Source organism: Oryx dammah, unplaced genomic scaffold (assembly GCF_014754425.2).
Source record: "Oryx dammah isolate SB20612 unplaced genomic scaffold, SCBI_Odam_1.1 HiC_scaffold_29, whole genome shotgun sequence".
In the NCBI taxonomy this organism is placed as follows: Eukaryota; Metazoa; Chordata; class Mammalia; order Artiodactyla; family Bovidae; genus Oryx; species Oryx dammah.
Window position 1 is genome coordinate 202303 of NW_024070213.1, and position 21977 is coordinate 224279.

General features: G+C 49.6%; 2 protein-coding genes across 2 annotated transcripts in view; one reads left to right on the forward strand and one right to left on the reverse strand.

Moving 5' to 3' along the window:
- Window positions 1–17096, forward strand: part of SYCE3 (synaptonemal complex central element protein 3) — a 21003-nt gene extending 3907 nt beyond the window's left edge. Inside the window, exon 2 of the mRNA XM_040233539.1 lies at window positions 16939–17096. Coding sequence (XP_040089473.1) covers window positions 16939–17096 — 158 coding nt within the window. The remainder of the gene's footprint in view (window positions 1–16938) is intronic.
- A 1095-nt stretch (window positions 17097–18191) lies between these two features.
- On the reverse strand, window positions 18192–21635 carry KLHDC7B (kelch domain containing 7B). Its single transcript, XM_040233140.1, has one exon. It carries the CDS (start codon window positions 21633–21635, stop codon window positions 18192–18194), a length of 3444 nt encoding a protein of 1147 aa, XP_040089074.1.
- Between the last annotated feature and the right edge of the window lie 342 nt (window positions 21636–21977).

A 21977-nucleotide genomic window follows, 5' to 3' on the forward strand; every position in this document is an offset into this window, starting at 1 on the left:
GGGGCGTGAGTGAGGGGGTCTGAGTGAGGGGGCCTGAGTGAGGAGGCCTGAGTGAGGGGGCCTGAGTGAGGAGGCCTGAGTGAGGGGTGTGAGTGAGGGCTCTGCTGCGCGTGATCCCGCATCCCCTCCCTTTGGTGCTTCTCCACATCACATTCCTTGAACTGGTATAAGGTCCAGTATTTTCCCTTTAGGATATTCTCTCCTTCATTTTAGTTGCACATATTTTCCTCTTTTTATAACCCTATTTTTATATAAATATGCTGCACAGTTGTCTAATTTGGGGGGCAATCAAATCTTATAAAAACTTGCTTTGGCAATTTATCAGCTGATAAAGTTATGTTTTTATCAACATATAAGCAACCACAGATTAAATAGTATTAAAATGTTTTGTAAAGTTTACCTTTTGTAGTTTCTCAAAGTAAATAATATGTCCTTGGGCCCATGGATTCAAATCTAATAGTTGAGAACACTAAAATATTTTTCTACCTGAAGCGTAAGCAACAGAACTATTTTGTCATAGTGTCGCTAGGACAGGTTAAGACAAACATTGTTGAAAGAAGTAACATGATTTTAGACCAGGATGAATCTCACAACCTTACCCTTTAGGTTAAATTTAAAATGAAGCCCAACACATAAGTCTTTAGCTTCTGTTGCCCCTGGGAAGGCTCTTGCCCCATTTTTCCAGTGACCACACTGGCCAGGTAAAATCACCAAAGAAGCAATTATCAACTATCAAAAGCACCAACCAGCAAATAAATCTAAATGTGCAAATTTATACAAATATATATGCATATTTTAAACAGTATTAAAAAGCCAAATCCTCTTGACCTCAAGGCTTAAAGTTTCTCTTTCTGTTCTCTTTAAGTCAAATCATGACCTAGGATAAATTTCCCAGTACAAATTTGGCTGCACGACTTATGAGAGTGAGCCCTGAGAATGTGAGACTTCTCAGGTAGGAGGAGAGATTCTAACTGGGTTTCCTACCCCTGCCCCAAATCTATCCCATCCTATCCTATTAGTTGAGAAGTGATTTCTTTATTACTCATGAAATTTTTTACATATAATAGGGCAGAGATAGCTAACTTGTTTTATAATATGTTAGGTTTTTGGTTTATCACACCAGTTTCATTATTGTTAATCAGTAAGTTCCCCCTTCATTATTCTTTCTGTCTTTTTTTTTTTTTTTACCTATTCTCACTTGTTTATTCTCCAGATGAATACTGGATTCATTTAATATTTTATTTGGAATTGTGTTAAACGTGTACACTAATGTGGAAAGAATGATATCTTTTAAACAACACTTACTTGGCCGGGCCGGGTGGCAGCTGCGGCAGGCAGGGTCTGTCGCTGTGGCGCGCAGGCTCTTCCCTGCAGCCTGAGGGCCCTCTAGTCGGGCGGCCCGCGGGCTCCTGAGGGCCCTCTAGTCGGGCTCCTGAGGGTCTCTAGTCGGGCGGCCCTCGGGCTCCTGAGGGCCCTCTAGTCGGGCGGCCCTCGGGCTCCTGAGGGCTCTCTAGTCGGGCGGCCCATGGGCTCAGTTGCCTTGCAGCTTGTGGAATCTTAGCTCCCTGACCAGAGACTGGACCTGTGTCTCCTGCACTGGAAGAAGGCCGCTTAACCAATGAATGACCAGGGAAGTCCTGAATAAGACGTTTTTAACATTAAATATTCTCAGGCAGGCTTCCCTTGTGGCTCAGCTGGTAAGGAATCTGCCTGCAATGCAAGAGACCTGGGTTCCATCCCTGGGTTGGGAAGATCCCCTGGAGAAGGGAGAGTCTACCCACTCCAGTATTCTGGCCTGGAGAATTCCATGGACTATACAGTCCATGGGGTCGCAAAGAGTCAGACATGACTGAGCAACTTTCACTTCACTTCACTTCATTCTCAGGTAGAAATGTGGTATTTCTCTCTAATTATTCAAATATTCTTTAACATGTCTCAAAGGATTTTGTAATATTTTTCTCCAGATTTCTTTCCTTCAAGTTTTATTTTTCTAATTTTATTAAGATATAATTGGTGTGTAATAGCGTATACATTCAGGTTGTATAACATACAAGGTACCAGGGGATATGCTTATTTGTTCAGACAACAAAAGCACATCTGTAGCAGCACGGGCAATCGACGTCCGCTCCTGATTGAGCTCACACAAGTCCTTCTCTGTCATTCTCTCTAAGATTTGTCTTCTGTCCGGGCCAGATAGGCAAGTGGAATGAGACTGTGGTGGGAGCTACCTGCTGTGTCTTTCAAGCTGTTAATTGTAGTGACGATCTCTGCAGTCCCTCCAGGAGTGCAGTGTGGCTTTAGTTTACTACTTTCACAGGTAGAGGCAGTTCTGGTCACCTCCACTTGGTCTCTCCTGCCAAATAACCTTCACTCTGCGGATTAGGGAATACATATGGGGATTCTCCCAGTTGTTGAGTATGTATATTTCAATTATCCATCCTGGAACTGGGGAAATTACCACGGTATGGGTTCAGAAACCCACTGAGCCCACTGTGAGCTAGAGCTCCATGGGTAACCGGGCCTCCGTCTGCTGACTGGTGAACCACTATGCTGCTGGCAATGCTTTGGGTCCCCAGGAGTTTGTGTCAGTTCAGAGGCAGTATCTAGGAATCCCCAGAAGATCTGATTACTTCCCTTTCCCAAAAGTGCAGTCTTTAGCCATACTATTGTGGGGTCCCTGTTCCAGAAGCAGATGATCACATAAAGAAGAAAAATAACTGAGCAAGTAATTACAACAGATTTTGATAAGTATTAAAATGAAAGGCAAAGAAGAAAAGGAAAGCTATACCCATCTGAATGCAGAGTTCCAAAGAGTACCAAGGAGAGATAAGAAAGTTTTCCTAAATGATCAAAGCAAAGAAATAGAGGAAAACAATAGAATGGGAAAGACTAGAGATCTCTTCAGGAAAATTAGAGATACCAAGGGAACATTTCATGCAAAGATGGGCTCAATAAAGGACAGAAATGGTATAGACCAAACAGAAGCAGAAGATACTAAGAAGAGGTGGCAAGAATACACAGAAGAACTGTACAGAAAAAGATTTTCATGACCCAGATAACCATGATGGTGTGATCACTCACCTAGAGCCAGACATCCTGGAATGAGAAGTTAAGTGGGCCTTAGGAAACATCATTATGAACAAAGCTAGTGGAGGTGATGGAATTCTGCCAGGGTCCAGCCCCGGTGGATTCACGGTGATTCGAAGGCGGGGGGACGGCGTCAGCGTCTTTGGAAAAATACATATTTAATTACAGATATAGAGAGAGATTAGAAACGGATAGTGTAGTAGCAGATAGTATAGTGGAGAAAAGGAGGCTGAATCCAGATGGGAATTCAGCCAGGGAAACGGGAGCAAGAAAGAAGCAACATGGTGGAATCAGTCTTTCCGGAAACTGATCCGATTTCTTTATTTGGGGGTTTGCTTATATACCTTTTGTTACACATAGGGATGAATACAGAGTCACGCGGGGGTCTTAGGGATGTTACATCATTTTCTGGTCATGAGTGAGACCTGCTGACATTCCATGATCCTTTGTTTCTGATAACCAAAAACCTTATTTCTTCCAAGAGTGGTTTTTCTTAAACCAGGCACCACCCTCCAGATAAAGTTGCATTCCTATAGGGTGAGGGTGTAGTGAGTTACAATCAAGAAAGGAATTTATTTAACCCAAGGTTAACAGGATTAATCTTAAAGGTTAATACTTATTTCTCCTATATGTTTAAAGGTTAATACTTATTTCTCCTATATGTTAGTTATATTCATTATACGGGCAGGGAATATGAAGATTTAACAGCAAACATCAGCCCAACAAATGAAAATCTTTTTACCAATGCTCCCCTTAAGATCTATTTAGTCTTAAGATAGTGATAAAGTTACGTTTTTACATAACAAAGACACAGTGATTTATAACAAAGCACAGTAATCTATTACAAAAGAGAAAATCCATTAACTCAAAAAGTCTAGTATTGCTAACATCTAAAACTACTATATTTCCTTTTCTATATTCCAAATACATTAATATATTCCCAGGTGCCTAAGGATATGGAGGCCTGGTGGCAATCATTGACTCAAAGATAAGAAAAAGCCCTATGCTAATTAAGACTCTCAAAATACTCCAAAACTCTCTGTGCTGTTTATGGTTGAGAGGGAGTAAACAATCATGTGGCAGGAGTATGGGTAATCCTGTCACACAAGCTAGTCTGTCAGCAGAGAGGCTTGACCTGAGACATCCTTGTCCCATCCAGAGCAGGGAATTAGCAGCAATTATTGCTAAAACATCTCCTGCCTCTCAGATTGGGAGGCTGTAAACAATCACATGTGGCCAGACAAACCTATACAGGCGGGCTAGATAACCTTCAGAGGAGTCTGTAAACTGAAACACTCTTGTCACGCCCAGGAATTTTTATTGCCTTGGAGCTGCAAGTTAACTCCTTCTCCGAGAGAAACGGTTATGGGGGAGAGCCCCCCGTAAAGTCAGAGGTGTATATAAAACAGACTCTGGTTTTGGGGTAGATGCTCGGGAACAGGGGGTTTCCTGAGGCTGGATCACGCCTTTGCGTATGCCAAGCCTCCTTCCTCATGACCTTTGCCATGGGCGGAGTTCCTCACGCTGGCCCCCAATAGAATTCCAGTTGAGCTCTTTCAAATCCTGAAAGATGATGCTGTGAAAGTGCTGCACTCAATATGCCAACAAATTTGGAAAACTCAGCAGTGGCCACAGGACTGGGAAAGGTCAGTTTTCATTCCAATCCCAAAAAAGGACAATGCTAAAGAATGTTCAAACTACCACACAATTACACTCATCTCACACACTAGCAAAGTAATGCTCAAAATTCTTCAAACCAGGCTTCAACAGTACATGAACTGTGAACTTCCAGATGTTCAAGCAGGATTTAGAAAAGGCAAAGAAACCAGAGATCAAATTTCTAAAATTTGTTGGTACATAGAAAAAGCAAGGGAATTCCAGAAAAAAAAATCTACTTCTGCTTTATTAATTACACCAAAGCCTTTGACTGTGTAGATCACAACAAACTGTGGAACATTCTTCAAGAGATGAGAATAGCAGACCACCTCAGCTGCCTCCTGAGAAATCTGTACGCAGGTCAAGAGGCAACAGTTAGAACCAGACGTGGAACGTGGTTCCAAATTGGGAAAGGAGTACGTCAAGGCTGTATCTTGTCGCCCTGCTTATTTAACTTCTATGCAGAATACAGCATGCGAAATGCCAGGCTTGATGAAGTACAAGCTGGAGTCAAGACTGCAGGGAGAAATATCAATAACCTCAGATACGCAGATGACACAACCCTTATGGCAGAAAGCAAAGAACTAAAGAGCCTCTTGATGAAAGTGAAAGAAGAGAGTGAAAAACCTGGCTTAAAACTCAACATTCAAAAAAAGAAGATCATGGCATCTGGTCCGATCACTTCATGGCAAATAGATGGGGAAACAATGGAAACAGTGAGAGACGTTATTTTCATTTTTCTTTCCCAAACATTTTATTTTTTTATTTTAATTAATTTATTTTTTTAAATTGGAAGCTAATTACTTTACAATATTGTAGTGGTTTTTGCCAAACATTGACATGAATCAGCCACGGGTGCACATGTGTTCCCCATCCAGAATCCCCCTCCCACCTGCCTCCTCATCCCATCCCCTAGGGTCATCCCAGTGTACCAGCCCTGAGCACCCTGTCTCATGCATCAAACCTGGACTGGCAATCTGCTTCACATATGATAATATACACATTTCAACGCTACCCTATCAAATCATCCCACCCTCACCTTCTCCCACAGAGTTTAAAAAAATGTTCTTTACATCTATGTCTCTTTTGCTGTCTCACATATAGGGTCATCATTACCATCTTTCTAAATTCCATATATATACTGCATTGGTGTTTTTCTTTCTGACTTACTTCACTCTGTATAATAGGCTCCAGTTTCATCCACCTGATTCAAATGCATTTATTCCATTGTGTATATGTGCCACAACTTTCTTATCCATTCATCTGCTGATGGACATCTAGGTTGCTTCCATGTCCTGGCTGTTGTAAACAATGCTGCCATGAACACTGGGGTACACGTGAACAGTCTTTATTTTCTTGGGCTCCAAAATCACTGCAGATGGTGACTGCAGCCATGAAATTAAAAGACATTTGCTCCCTGGAAGAAAAGCTATGACCAACCTAGACAGCATATTAAAAAGCAGAGACATTACTTTGCCAAGAAAGGCCTGTCTAGTCAAAGCTATGGTTTTTCCAGTAGTAATGTATGGATGTGAGAGTTGGACCACAAAGAAAGCTGAGCATCAAAGAATTGATGCTTTTGAACTGTAGTGTTGGAGAAGACTCTTGAGGGTCCCTTGGACTGCAAGGAGATCCAACCCGTCAATTCTAAAGGAAATCAGTCCTGACTATTCATTGGAAGGACTGATGCTGAAGCTGAAATTCCAATACTTTGGCCACCTGATGCGAAGAGCTGACTCATTTGAAAAGACCTCGATGTTGAGAAAGATTGAAGGCAGGAGGAGAAGTGGACGACAGAGGATGAGGTGGTTGGATGGCATCACCGACTCGATGGACATAAGTTTGAACAAGCTTCGGGAGTTGGTGATGGACGAGGAAGCCTGGCGTGCTACAGTTCATGGGGTCAGAAAGAGTCAAACACCACTGAGCAAACGAACTGAACTGAAGGGTGAATAATCTACATGGTGCTGTAGGTAGCCAAAGGTGGAACCTAATTTGATATAAAGAGCCAAGAAAGCCCTCCTAGAGTAAATTGATTCTCAACTAAGACTAAAATATGAGCGTGAGTTAGCTGAATGGAAGAGCAAAGGAGAAAACTGTAGAGTTTCTGAATACAGAAATCAGAGCAGGTCTAACAGGAGGTGGGGAAGAGTGAGCTCAGTCATGGATAATGCTGAGTCGGGAGTGCCAGCTTTATATAGAGGTGGAGAGATTCAATGCACTCTCAGAATAGAATCACAGAGCCAGTGTAAATGGTGTAATGTGAGATGGGCAGATGGCGTCACTGACATGAGTTTGAGCAAACTCTGGGAGATGGTGAAGAACAGGGAAGCCTGGCGTGCTGCAGTTCACGGGTCACAAAGCGTCAGACTTGACTTAGCGACGGAACAACACCACCAATAGAAATTGGTATGGCCATTATGAAAACCAGCTTGGAGGTTTCTCAAAATATTAAAAATAGAACTACCATATGATCAACAATTCCTCTTCTGAGTATATATCCAGGAAGTGGAGGAAATGAAATCAGTGTCTCAAAGAGATATCTTCATTTCCATGTTCATCGCAGCTTTATTCACAGAGCCAAAGTATGGAAACGCCCTAGGTGTCTGTTGACGGATGGATATGTAAAGGAAAGGCGACACGCTCACATACCCCCCAGTGGAGTAGTCTTCAACCTTAAACAGAAGGGAAGCCTGTCACCTGTGACAGCATGGATGATGACTCTGGAGGACGCCTTACTAAGTGCAATAAATAACAGGGTACAGGAAGATCCCTTGGAGGAGGAAATGGAAAGCCACCCAAGTATTCTTGCCTGGAGAATCCCATGGTTAGAGGAGCCTAGTGGGCTGCAGTCCACAGGGTTGAAAAGAGTCAGACATGACCACCTGCACACACACATTCAGTGGTATATAACACATTCATAACTTTGTGCCACCACAAGCTCCATCTAGTTCTGAAACAGAACAGGACCCTATAGGCCCCTGCATGTCCTCAGCCTGCTTTTTGTCTATGGAAAAACGTTAGCCAAAGAATAAGTATAATCAGAGAGGTGAGAACATGCAGAAACAAAGGAAAACAGTCAAAGGAGACCAAATAATAACGTACTCACTGAGCACAGTCAAAGACTTTTAGTTCCTCCTCGCAGACTTCCTTGGTGGCTCAGGCAGTAAAGAATCCGACTGCAATGCAGGAGACCTGGGTTCGATCCCTTCCCCTTCTGGGGGAAGATCCCCTGGAGAAGGGAACAGTTGCTCACTATTCTGGCCTGGAGAATTCCATGGACAAAGGAACCTGCCAGGCTACAGCCCATGGGGTCGGAAGGAGTCGGACATGACTGAGCAACTTTCACTTTCATGAGCTATAGATAATATTCTGAGGCGTATCCTGTGAGCTGCCTTACAGTTACTGAAACCCCCACCAGGTGGAAGAACTTAACTACACGATGGCCAGACTGTAGCCATGACATAAGCTGCCTCAATTCCAATAATTTTGCCTCAAAAAATGGAGACAAATGGACCCTGAAACTGAAGATTAACTATGCCTAAAACAACCAAGATGGTGCTGGTCAGATCACCGATGCCCAATTTTAAGATGACTGTTGCTGCTGACTGTATTTTTTTGTGGGCAGGTAGCTCTCTGTGTCAATAAAAGCTCTTGTCCACTGACTGTCAGTCAGGAGTCGTTGGCCTTTGGACAGATGTGTGCCCTCCCTCCTCCCTGGATGCTGGCATCCAGAATAAAGCAAACTTTCCTTCCCACCAACTTGGCCTCTTTACTGGCTTTTGGGCAGCAGCAGACAGACTGCAGTTTCGGTAACAGTTCCACAACATTTTCATCACCCAAAAAAAGATACTCTTTACCTGTTAAGCAATCACTCCCATACCTCTCTGTTCACAACCCCTGGCAACCACCAATCTGTTTCCAGTCTCTATGGATTTCCCTATTCTGGATATTTCATTTGAAGAATCATATAATATGTAGCATTTTGTTTCTAGCTTTTTTTACCTAACAGTTATTTTCAAGGTTTACCCATATTGTTGCATATGTGAGTACTGTATTCTTTTATATGGCTAAATAATATTTCATGTGTTCACCCACTGATGTAGATTGAGGTTGTGTCCTTTGTTTACCTGGGCTTTCTAGGTGGTGCTAGTGCCAGTGCCGGAGAAGGCGGTGGCCCCCACTCCAGTGCTCCTGCCTGGAGAGTCCCAGGGACGGGGGAGCCTGGGGGCTGCAGTCCATGGGGTCGCTGAGGGTCGGACACGACTGAGTGACTTCCCTTTCACTTTTCACTTTCAGGCATTGGAGAAGGAAATGGCAGCCCACTCCAGTGCTCCTGCCTGGAGAGTCCCAGGGACGGGGGAGCCTGGGGGCTGCAGTCCATGGGGTCACACAGAGTCGGACACGACTGAAGCGACTCAGCAGTGCCGGTGCAGGAGAGGAGAGACTTGGGTTCAGGTCCCGGGTCAGGAGGCCCCCAGGGGGAGGGCGAGGGAGCCCACTCCCGGATCTTGCCTGCGTGGAGCCTGGCGGGCTGCAGCCAGTGGGGTCACAGAGAACGGGACACGGCGGAGCGACTGAGCACACGCGCACTTAACTGTTGTGAATGGTGCCCCATGAACACTCCTGCACAGAGTTTGTGTGAGAGCCCATTCTCTATTGTTCGGGATACTTTCTAGGAGATACTTGTTTGGGGATACTTGCTAGGCATGGTAATTCTATGTTTAGCTTTCTGAAGAATCTCAAACTGTTTTACACAATGGTGCCTCATTTTACACTCCCACCAGTAACGTACAAGTTTCTAATTTATCCACATCCTCAGCAACACTTGTTATTTTCCAGGTTTTTTTGTTGTTGTTACTGGATTTCTTTTACTGATTTGAAGTAGTTTCTTGTATAGTCTAGACATTAACTCATTATCAATTCTAGGATTGTACAATTCTGTCATTTGTATGAAAAATTTGTCCGTGTTGTCCTTAGTTGAAAAAAATATTTCAATAAAAACAAATTCACCAGGACTTCCCAGGTGACGTAGTGGTTAGGAATCCGCCTTCCATGCAGGGATGCAGGTTTGATCCCTGGTCAGGGAATTAAGATCACATATGCCTCAGAGCATCTAAGCCCATGAGTCACAAACAGAGCACCCACGCGCCGCAACTGCCGAGGCCCGCAGGCTCTGGAGCCCACGTGCCCTGGTGAACGCCCACGTGCCCTGGTGAACGCGCCCGTGACCCCACGAAGACCCCGAGTGCCTCAGCACCGGTGGGGCGCAGCCGCATGAGGAGAGGCATTTAGACTGTTAGAAACTAGTTTACGAATATTCTACCCGATGATCTCTGAGGCTCAAGCAGTCCCTAGGTCACAGATAATCTGCTAAAGTTTTATCCATAAATGTTATTTTATCTTTCATATTTGTCTTTAATTCATAGGGCATATACTTCTCTTTTTCACTGATTTTTGGTATTACTTTCATCATATACTAAATTCCATATACACTGAGGTCTATCTCTGAATTTATTTTCTTCCATTGGTCTATTGTCTGTACCACACAATTTTTTAAAAAATTGTGCTTTAGGGAATTCCCTGGAGGTCCATTGGTTAAGACTCTGCACGTTCACTGCCGACTGTGTAGGTTCAATCCCTTATCAAGGAACTAAGATCCCACAAGCTGCACAGCACAGCTAAATTAATTAATTGATTAAGTTGAATAGGGCTTTCTAGGATATCTTGATATCTAATAGGCCATATTTCCCCTTTTAACTGTTGTCTTTTTAAAAGTGACTTGACAGTTGGACCTTATTCTTTCATAATTTACAAATACTGATAGTTTTATCTCTTATCTTACACCTCTTATTTCTTTTAAATTCTTAAACTCCATTTACCAGCATCTTCAATACCAGCAATATTATTAGAGGCAGCCTTGTTTGATTACCAAAGGAATTTATCCACAGGTTCCCCATTAAGTATAACGTTTGCTGTAAGTTTTTGATATGTTACCTTTACTAGGTCAAAATGTCTCCTTCTGTTCCTAATCTATTAGAGTTTTTATTTTCTAAAATCACAGATAGGTAATAGCTATTAAATTTTGCTAACTGCTTTTTTGTATTAACTGAGATATTACTATGGTTTCCTCCTTTTATTCAGTTCAGTTCAGTCGCTCAGTAGTGTACGACTCTTTGCAACTGCATAGACTGCAGCACACCAGGCCTCCTTGTCCATCACCAACTCCCAGAGTTTACCCAAACTCATGTCCATTGAGTTGGTGATGCCACCCAACCACCTCATCCTCTGTCATCCCCTTCTCCTCCTGCCCTCAATCTTTCCCAGCATCAGGGTCTTTTCAAATGAGTCAGCTCTTCACATCAGGTGGTCAAAGTATTGGAGCTTCAGCCTCAGCATCAGTCCTTCCAATGAATATTCAGGACTGATTTTTTTTTTTAGGATTGACTGGTTTGATCTCCTTGCCGTCCAAGGGACTCTCAAGAGTCTTTTCCAACACCACAGTTCAAAAGCATCAATGGTCAGCTTTCTTTATAGTCCAACTCTCACATCCATATATGACTACTGGAAAAAACCATAGCCTTGATTAGATGGACCTTTGTTGACAAAGTAATGTCTCTGCTTTTTTAATACACTGTCTAGGTTGGTCATAACTTTCCTTCCAAGGAGTAAGCGTATTTTAATTTCATGGCTGCAATCATTTATTACTTTTTATTACTGTGTTTAATTAAGCTGATTGATTTTCTGATACTCAACTATCCTTGAATTTCTTTTAAAAATGCTACTTGATCATAACATATTATTTTAACATATTGTTAAATTTGGTTAAATTATATTTAGGATTTCGTATTTAGTTTCATGTGAGACAGACCTATAATTTTGTGTAATATAATCTTTTCTTTTAAAATAAAGCAGCTTAGGGAAAATCGTGTTTTCATTTTTGCTTATCTCTATTCTCAGGTTTGCCACAGTGTAACTGAGACGCATCCATCAAATGCTTTTCTTAAAAAGTCAGTCAGCCTACCAGTCTTCCCTCTTTTCCTAATTTCTGAAATTACTTATAGCAGATAAGAATGAACTATTCTTCAAAGTTCAGTAGAATTCATCTGAAAAGCCATCTGGGACCTGAGATTTGAGAAGGTAGACCTTCACCATTTACATTTTAAAATGTTAGTTCTTTTATTTGGCCTGTGATGTGAATCAGCCTGTGGGCTTATCTTCATCCCTTTACTGCCTCGCTTGACCGGCCTCATCATTCCTGTTCTCTGCTCCTACCTCTTGGACTGTCAAAATAACTCTGCTTACTGCCTCCCTCATTAGTCCTCCCCTCTCCTACACAGATTTTGGAATACTTTATCTTCATCCTTTACTGAACTGAACCCTGTTTCTAGGTGCACATCTTGACCATTTAAAAAAATTTTCTGTGTGAGGACCTGAGCCTACGTACTGGGTAGTCAGAGTGCATGGCTGAGCCATGACTAGCCTCCTAGAGACAGGGCTAGACTGCAGATCTCTTCAAGAAAATTAGAGATGCCAAGGGAACACTTCATGCAGAGATGGGCACAATAAAGCACAGAAATGGCATGGACCTAACAGAAGCCGAAGATATTAAGAAGAGGCGGCAAGAATACACAGAAGAACTGTACAAAAAAGATCTTCATGACCCAGATAACCACAGTGGTGTGATCACTCACACTCACCTAGAGCCAGACATCCTGGAATGAGAAGTCAAGTGGGATGCTTAGGAAGTGATGCTTAGGAAGCATCACTACAAACAAAGCTAGTGGAAGTGATGGAATTCCAGTTGAGCTATTTCAGATGTTAAGAGATGATGCTGTGAAAGTGCTGCACTCAGTATGCCAGCAAATTTGGAAAACTCAGCAGTGGCCACAGGACTGGAAAAGGTCAGATTTCATTCCAATCCCAAAGAAAGGCAATGCCAAAGAATGCTCAGACTACCACACAATTGCACTCATCTCACACGCTAGCAAAGTAATGTTCAAAATTCTCCAAGCCAGGCTTCAGCAGTACATGAACTGAGAACCTCCAGCTGTTCAAGCTGGATTTAGAAAAGGCAGAGAAACCAGAGATCAAATTGCCAACAATGTTGGATCATACAAAAAGCAAGAGAATTCAAAAAAAAATGTGTACTTCTGCTTTATTGACTATGCCAAAGCCTTTGACTGTGTGGATCACAACAAACTGTGGAACATTCTTCAAGACATGGGAATACCAGACCACCTGACCTGCCTCCCGAGAAATCTGCATGCAGGTCAAGAACCAACAGTTAGAACTGGACATGGACCAACAGACTGGTTCCAAATAGGGAAAGGAGTGGGACAAGGCTGCATGTTGTCACCCTGCTTATTTAACTTCTATGCAGAGCACATTGTGCAAAATGCCAGGCTGGATGAAGCACAGCCTGGAATCAAGCCTGCTGGGAGAAATATCAATAATCTCAGATATGCAGATACTACCACCCTTATGGCAGAAAATGAAGACGAACTGAAGAGCCTCTTGATGAAAGTGAAAGAGGAGAGTGAAAAAGCTGGCTTAAAACTCAGCATTCAAAAAACTAAAATCATAGCATCCAGTCCCATCACTTCATGGCAATAGATGGGGAAACAATGAAAACAGACTTTATTATCTTGGGCTCCAAAATCACTGTTTATTATCTTGGGCTCCAAAATCACTGCAGATGGTGACTGCAGCCATGAAATTAAAAGATGCTTGCTACCTCGAAGAAAATCTATGACCAACCTAGACAGCATGTTAAAAAGCAGAGACACTACTTCGTCAACAAAGGTCCATCTAGTCAAAGCTATGGTTTTTCTAGTAGTCATGTATGGATGTGAGAGTCGGACCACAAAGAAAGCTGACCATTGAAGAATTGATGCTTTTGAACTGTGGTGTTGGAGAAGACTCTTGAGAGTCCCTTGGACTGCAAGGAGATCCAACCAGTCAATCCTAAAAAAAAAAAAAAAAAATCAGTCCTGAATATTCATTGGAAGGATTGATGCTGAGACTGAAGCTTCAATACTTTGGCCACCTGATGTGAAGAACTGACTTATTGAAAAAGACCCTGATTCTGGGAAGGATTCAAGGCAGGAGGAGAAGGGGACAACAGAGGATGAGATGGTTGGATGGCATCACTGACTCCATGGACATGAGTTTGACCAGGCTCTGGGAGTTGGTGATGGACGGGGAGGCCTGCTGTGCTACAGTCCATGCGGTTGCAGAGTCGTACACAACTGAGCGACTGAACTGGACTGAACCAGAGATAGGACCTCGGCTTTGCTCCTCTGCTGGCCTTACCAAAAGCCCTCTGAGAGGGCCTGCCCTCACTGCCTGGTCTAAAACAAGGCTTCCCTACCTCATTCCTCTGCCACAATACATGCTGCTTGCTCCCTTCATAGTTCCTTTCACGATGTGTGATTGTCTTGTGTGTTTATATCTGCCTCCTCCCACTGCAGCTGGTATAGCTGCTCCGGAGGGCGGGGGTGTGTCCATCCTTACAGACTGCTGTACCATCAGGGCTGCCTTAGTAAAATGCCAACACAGGGCAAGCGCTCAATAAATACTGACTGAATGGAAACCTCAGGAGACACGCGTTTCTGAAGGATAATTGTGAGGCTTTCCTATCTATACTATTTCTCCCTTGGATCAAATTACAGAGAGCTGTGCACTTGATACGATGTTCTAGTGTCTCACTGAATTGCCTTTTCTGACGTGTGCTTTGGTACTGTGCCCCTAGCTTTCTTTTACCAGTGATTACAATTGTAGACACAGGAGAATATATTGTTTTTAATTTATTTGTTTGCCTATGCTGGGTCTTAGTTTCAGCATGCAGGATCTTTAGTTTTGGCATGGCATGTGGGATCTAGTTCCTTGATTGGGGATCGAACCTAGGCTGCCTACACTGGGAGCGTGGAGTCTTAGCCTCCGGACCACTGGGAAAGTCCCTCTTTGTACTTAAAGTAAGGATGTTGTCAAGGACATTTTCAACTATATTGCATACCTCTCATGAAATATACCTATAGGAAAATTCTTTCTTAGGGTAAAAGTGTCATAAACAATGGGTTTGTTTTTATTTTACACTCACTGAATCTTTTTAAACGATAATTTTCAGCATTCTATTTTTAAAAACGTCTTTATTTGTTTATTTTTGGCTGTCCTGGATCTCATTGCTTTGCTCTGGCGCTCTCGTTGTGGCGAGCAGGGGCTACTCTTGTTGCAGAGCGCAGGCTTCTCACTGTGGCGGCTGCTCTTGCTGCAGAGCGCAGGCCGGGTGCGCAGGCTTCAGCACTGCAGCAGTCGGGCTCAGCAGCTGCAGCGCGCAGGCTCCAGAGCACAGGCTCAGTGGTTGCGGGGCGCAAACTTAGTTCCCAAGGCATGTGGACTCTCCCCAGAGCAGGCTCAAGCCCTGCACCGGCAGGCAGGCCCTCATCCACTGCACCACCAAGGAAGCCCCATCACTCAGTCTTGTAACTGAGCACGGTTTCCCCTCTGCTTCGGCCTCAGGAAACTCAGGGCTATAATTTCAGCTGCTCTGTAGGTCTGTAGGAGCTTGTTTTCTGTGAGCTATCTTTTTGGTTTCGTTTTGTTTTACCCACCCTAGTTCTCGGTCCTGAATACCTCAGTTATTTATTTTATAGCAGGAGTTTCTCCTTTCTTGAGCACTTAATATGTGCAAGGCAGTTTACATACATCATCCATTTAATCTTCACAGCAAGCCGTGAGATCCGGATGTTGTCCGGCCTTGACATGTGAGGAGACGAGGTTAGTAGTTTAAATCTCGGACTCCAGGTCACATGGCCAGTGAGTAGAGAGCCTTGGCCTCAGGCCCATGCTCCACCTGCTGTCCAGGTGGCTGACATGATGGTCTGCGAGCTTCCTGCAGAGTTACCCAGGATGCTTGTTAAGATGAGGTTCCTGAGCACCATTCCCAGCCCACTACATAAGAGCCTCTTTGAGCTTTGAGAGGGCCCAGCTGTCTACCTTTAACCGGTGTCCCCAGTGACTCTCGCTGCTGAAGCTGGAGGGCCCCCGTGGGGCAGATGGCCACATACCCTGTCTGCTGAGGCGCACGGCATGCGTCTTCTCTAACTGCTCCCTGACCACACAGCTGCTGCTTTCTGTCAAACTTCAGGTCTGTGACGCTGCTCACCTGTGCTGTGTGTAGACATACGTGTGCATTCGTCATTAATCATCTGCCTATTTTTTTCCTTTTGGCAGCACCATAAAGCTTGCAGGGTCGTAGTTCCCTGACCAGGGGCTGAACTTGCACCCTCGGCAGTGAAAGTACAGAATCCCAACCACTGAACTGCCAGGGAATTCCCTGCCTGTCTCTCCTGTGGTTAATTTCCTGAAGGATATAGTTTCCCAAAGTATCCAGCTTTTGTTAGCCCAGCCAGAAGTTCTAAGGGGATGTGTTTGCTGCACACAGAGATGACCCTCTTATTCTTAGGTCTAAAGGGGAGAACCACACGCATGAAGGGCTGTGCTCAGAGGGAAGGGGTGAGGTGGGGTCTCTGCACACAGCGCTGGATTCGTCCCGGAAGCACAGGGTCGCCTGCAGGCCAGGGGCACTGGCCTCAAGTTGCTCTCAGAGGGAAAGAGAGTCGGTCAGTCCAGTGGTGAGCACCAAGGGACACCTGACCCGAACATGCAAACCTTCGTGAAAGGAGGAGCCCTGGGCTGGCCTCCGTGAAAGCAGAGGGGTGCCCTGCTGGAGGCGGGCAGGCATCCCAGGCCCGTGAGCAGGAGAAAACCCGAGGCTCAGGCCTCACAGGAGTGGGAGTGGGCAGCCCTGCCTGAGCATGGGAGCTTGGGTGGAGGAGCACTTCCTGGGAGTCACCCTGCAGCCACTAGCTGTGAACCGCAGATGGGTAAGGACCTGTATTTAACCTTTCCTGACATTTCATGTCATACTGCCATCCAGCCTTTTAGTGTTGTGGGCTGGTGTATTCCGAAGTTAAGACTTGGTGAGTAGGGAAGGTTCGTTCCTGCTCTGTGTAGAGAGGAGATTTAATAGGGGTTGTTATGAGCCCCCTGACACATGGCTGACCCGCTTTCTCTCCTTAGAGTAATTGGGTGGCTCAGCGCATCCTGTCCCAGAGGCACCCAGCCCTCGCCGGGGGGCCCAGCGCTGCAGCCACCCCTGTGGCCTGACCAGGGCCTGTCTGGCTGTTGCAGTGCAGGCCACGTGGATGGCCTACGACATGGTGGTGATGCGCACCAACCCTGCGCTGGCGGAGTCCATGCGGCGGCTGGAGGACGCCTTCCTCAACTGCAAGGAGGAGATGGAGAAGAAGTGGCAGGAGCTGCTCAGCGAGGCCAAGCGCGCGCAGTAGGCCCCCGGGGCGGAGCCGCAGCAGCCCCAGCTCATGGCCTGGGCACAGAGCTTGTTTCTCAATAAACTTATTTTCAAGCACCTCGGGATCCTTTCTGTCTCACCCAGCTGCGTTCAGGCCCTGTGAGCAGCACACAAGACGGGCGAAACGCAGATGCTCTGATGAGGCAGAAGAGCTCAGTGCCAGTGGTGCTGAACCGAGAATAAGAGGCCAGGAAAGGAGCCAGACAGGTGGGACACGGGCAGCATTCAGGCGGGTTTATTTGCCTTCCCACAGTGAGTTCCAAAGTGGACGGGGAGAGCATCGTGACTCGGCTACATGTCTGCGGCGCTGTGCTGGGCACTCGGGTGTGCCCTTAGGTTCCCACGACCCCATTTCAGACAAGAAAAGCCATGGTGGATGTCTATCCAATCCACACAGCGAATGAGGGGCTGGTGGAGAGGGGGTAGGCTCCTGCAGGGGCCGAACCAGAGGGAGAGGCGGCACCAAGCTGCAGACGGGTATGAGCTGAGTGGTCCTGGCCGGCCTGGGCAAGGGTCTAGGCAGGGGTTACAGCCAGCAGGACACTCACAGACAAGGATTCTCAGCCCTGAGGTCAATCAGACAAAAGAGGGCTTCAGAGCTGTTACAAGATAAAACCAGCCAGACTCCAGAGGCCTCAGGCCAGGTAGAAAGTCCCAGAGACAAGGGTGCTTTCCTGGGGACTCCTCTCTTCTCCCTTCTCACCCCCTTGAGTGCTCCTTGCCTGGCCTGGAGCCTCCGGGTCAGGTCAGGCAGTGGGGTGTTACTGTGAGAGGGGCTCTGCCTGGGGGATGGATGGGTGAGCGGGCTGAGGCCCCAGGCAGCCAGGGAAGGATTAAACAGGAAGCAGCTTGGGTCCGGTGGGAGGTAAGATTCCAGCAACCAGCTTACAGGCGCTGGGGGCCGGGGCTCTGAGGGGGAGCAGGCACAGAGGAAGGGGGAGTCAGGAGGCTCATTAGAACAGAAAAGGAAAGTTGTCCCAGGAACAGCAGCAGAATGTTCTGCACCGCAGCCTCCTCCCAGGCACCTCCCACCCAGCAGACCCTCCCCAGGGTCTCCCGGGAGAACAGCCAGTCAGAGGGCAGTCTGCAGTGGGCCCCTGGCAGGCAGAGTCAGGGTGAATGGGCAGAGGACCCCTTTGGTCCCCAGGGGGAAAGGCTGCAGCTCCTTGGCCTGGAACTGGGCGGTCCCCTCGGAGACGGTGAAGGTGGCTGTGACTTGGTGGTTGAGGCAGTAGATGGTGTTGCCCAGCGCCGCGCAGCGCAGCGGGGCGGGGGCGGGCAGGGGCAAGGCGGCGGCCCGGCTCCAGGAGCTCGTCACGGGGTTGTAGCGCATCACCGCGGCGCCCACGCCCCGCAGAAGGTCGAAGCGGTACAGGAAGCCCCCCAGAGCCACCATGTCGCCCGACCGCCGGTGGCTGGCACTGTAGGGGCACTCATCCCACGCATCCTTCGTGGGGCGGTACCTGAGCAGCCGGTGAAAGAGACGGCCCCCGGTGACGTAGATGTCCCCCTGGCAGGCCACCGCCTCGTGAGCCACGGGGAAGGCGCCCGCAGGGAGGGGCGCGCGGGGGCTCCAGGCGTCCGCGCGCGGGTCGTAGCGCTCCATGCTGTACAGACACTCGCCCCCGATGGCGTAGAGCAGCCCGTCCAGCGCCACTAGCTTGAGCTGGGCGCGCGCCTGCTGCATGGGCCGCACCTGGCTCCAGACGTCGGTCAGAGGGTTGTAGCAGAACACCTCGTTGGAGCAGACGGCTTCGGCGCCAGAGCCGCGGATGCCGCCCGCCAGGAACAGGTAGTTGTGCAGAGTGCAGAGGCCGCAGCCGCGCAGCGGGGCCTCCTGGGGCACCTTGGTCAGTGGCCACCAGGCGTTCTCTCCGGGGTGGAACACGTGCAGATATGCGGGCGGAGGCAGGGCCGCGGGCCCCACGGCAAGAGCCTCCGCCGCAGGGGAGTCCCGTGTGAGCCCAGAGCGGCTCGCCCCGTAGAGGCCCGGCAGCACCAGGGCCCCCAGCACCGCCGGGCCGCGGCCGGTGCGCAGGCTCACGATGCGCTCCCGGTCAGCCCCACTCAGCTGCCGGTAGAGGCTCGGGTCTCTCAGCACGTGAAGCAGATTGTCGCTCATCCAGGCATAGATTTCCTGGGCCAAGCCAGGGTCCCCGTGCTGCTGGGCCAAGGCCAGTGCCTCTAGGCAACTGCCCAAGTCCAGCCATCGCGGCAGAGCCGCCGCGGAGGCCCTGGACTTCCGGGGCCCCTCCGCCACCCCCCAGCCTCCCGGCCTCTGCAGAAACACTGTGAGTTTCCGGGCCTCCTCCTGCTTCTCCCCGAGGCCCTGCCCGTGGCCTGAAGGGCGAGGCCCTGCCTCGGACGCCCGGCCCTGGTGCTGCCCTAGGGCCGTCTGGCTGGCCTCCTGCTTGGGGCTCTGGGACATTTCACACAAGCTGCGTTTCCGGGGCCTCGGGACTGGCTGGGGGTCCCGCCTTGTAGCTGGAGAGGATGAAGAGCCAGGCTGGGTCTGCTCTGGGGGCGGCAAGGAGGCCATGGGCTCTGCAGCTCCCCTCAGCAGCGAGTCTGGATATTTCTCCTCGGTTCTGTCCCCTCTCGGGCCTGAGGGCATGCCTGCAGCCTCAGCGTGACTCTGCTGTGGCTGGGCTCCAGCCTCCTCCAGGCCCCCTGGACCCGCCCTTGTGGCCAGCCCCTCTGTGCCATGCCTGTCCTCCTCTGGGGGAGCAGCCGACTCTCTGTTCTCAGAGGGTGAGGCTGTGCCCGGGTGGCTGGGACCCTCCAGAGCAGCCCTCGGGGCTCTCCCTTGGATCCTCTCTGGCCTGGGAAAGGGGTGACTCCTGAGAACCATCGAAATAAGGTTTCCCCAGCTGGTTGAGAGCTGCCCCTGCTGATGGTCCTTGCAGAGAACCACACTGGGCTCCCGAGATGCAAGCCTTGATCCACTAGCAGCCGCGGGGGCTGCAGCTGGGGCGGGGGCAGCAGGTGGTGCTGGAGGAGGGACACCTGTCCGGGGGGCAGGAGTCGGCGCTGGGGAGGAGGACCCTGCAGCAGGACTCCGGTTCACTCCGAGAGGCAAAGAGTCTGAAGGAAAGGAGATCGGAGGAATCGGGGCTCCAGGTACAAGAGTGGGGCAGGCATGCGCTGCGGGTGGGGGCGGAAGGGATTTAGGGGTGCATGGCGGCGTTGTGGCCGCGGGGCTAGCGGGGGAGACGTAGCTGCAAGTGTCTGCAGAACCGCAGGCCGCCCGGCCTCGCAGGGACCCACTCCCTTCTCTAATGCCGTGGGCCCCTTGCTCCTCTGTCCCTCCAGGCCCTGAACTGAAGAAAACGTGATCTCCAGAGCCATTAGCCCCAGCCCGTCCCACAGTGCAGGCCTCTGTGGTCCTCTGCACCAGGGACAAGAGAGGGCGTCCCCCCTGGGGCCCCTCTGGTGATAGGCTCACAGGGCCTGGGGCCTGGCTGAAGCTCCCGGTGACCAGGACCTCCCTCCTCACCCAGGGCCAGCCTCCAGTGGCGGCTGGGGACCCCTGAGACTCCCTGGGGGCCAGGGTCGCAGCCTCCTTGTTCTGATCGGCTGTGGCTGCCGAGTCCAGAGCTCGGCCTTGGGCGGCTTGGGGGCCGCTCTCCCCAAGCCCCCTCTCTGAGACACCCATCAAGGGCCTAGTCTGCAGGCTGCACAATGGGGGCGGCTCCTGGGGGAACAGGAGCCCCCGGGAGCCTGCGGGCAGGCTGCTGGCTGCACCCACAGCATCCCACACGCTCACCACAGAGCCCAGAGACAGGGCATCCAGCTTTGGCCAGCGACAGCCACTCCGTCCTGAGTCCACCTGCCCCCACCGGCTGCCAGGGCTCTGCCCCCTCGAGGCAGGTGACCCCCGCCCTTGTTGCCAGGGGCGACTGTCCCGTCCTGCCCTGTGGACAGGGGCCTTGCATCGGACACCCCCTGCCTCCTCCTGCACCTCCACTTCTCTGCCAGGATCCCGAGGGGTAAAGTGTATCAGGAGGGGTGCAGATGACCCTTCAGCTTTGCTCCCACCCGGGAGAGCAGAGCCCGACCTGCGAGCCTCCTTCCCTTTACGTCGGAGGGTTTCAGGGGGTCCCAAGGCCCCTCCACTGGCCCCCTCCCCTGCTGGCGTCTTAAGGGGAGGGGAGGCTGCAGCAGCCAGACTTCCGCTGCCCAGGGGCTCCTGATCCTGGGCGCCCACTGCAGCTGGACTACCCTGGCCACGTCCTGGAGGGCCTGGCTTTCCCTGCCCTGAGCCGTGACCCTCAACAGCGCCACTGACCTCATGCTTCGGGGGTAGGGCTGGCCCAGCTGCTCCCATCTGCGAAGGCTGGGTGGCTGGTCCCGGCGCTTCCTGGTCCTGCCCGGAGCCAAACCAATGCAGAGCCAGCGCCGTGGCGGCCACCACGGCCAGGGCCAGCAGGGTCAGTGCGGCGCCCTCCCGGTCTTCGTCCACGTCCCCGTCCCAACCCCAGGCGAGGCCGCCAGCCTCCGAGGTGCTCTGGGCCATGGTCTGGGCTGCCGACCCGGCCAGAGGCGCCGGGCAGCAGGCTGGGAGCTGCGTGCTGCACGACACTAGGGCTTCAGGCCGAGTGCCTCCCAGGTGCCACAGATGGGCGCGCGACGTGCCCCGCCCAGAGGGCTGCCTGGCTAAGGAGGCTGTGCCTGCGGGCACGCCTCGGACCCGGGGGTGGGGGGGTGTGGGCCTCCAGCGAGCGGGGGTCAGCACAAACCCTCGCAGCTCCAGGAGCTCGGGCCTCCCCGCCCCTGCCCCTCCCCCGCCCCTCCCTCTTTCTGCGGGTCCAGGGGTGGATGGCAGCGCCTGTCAGCACTGCCCCGGCAGCCCCACAGA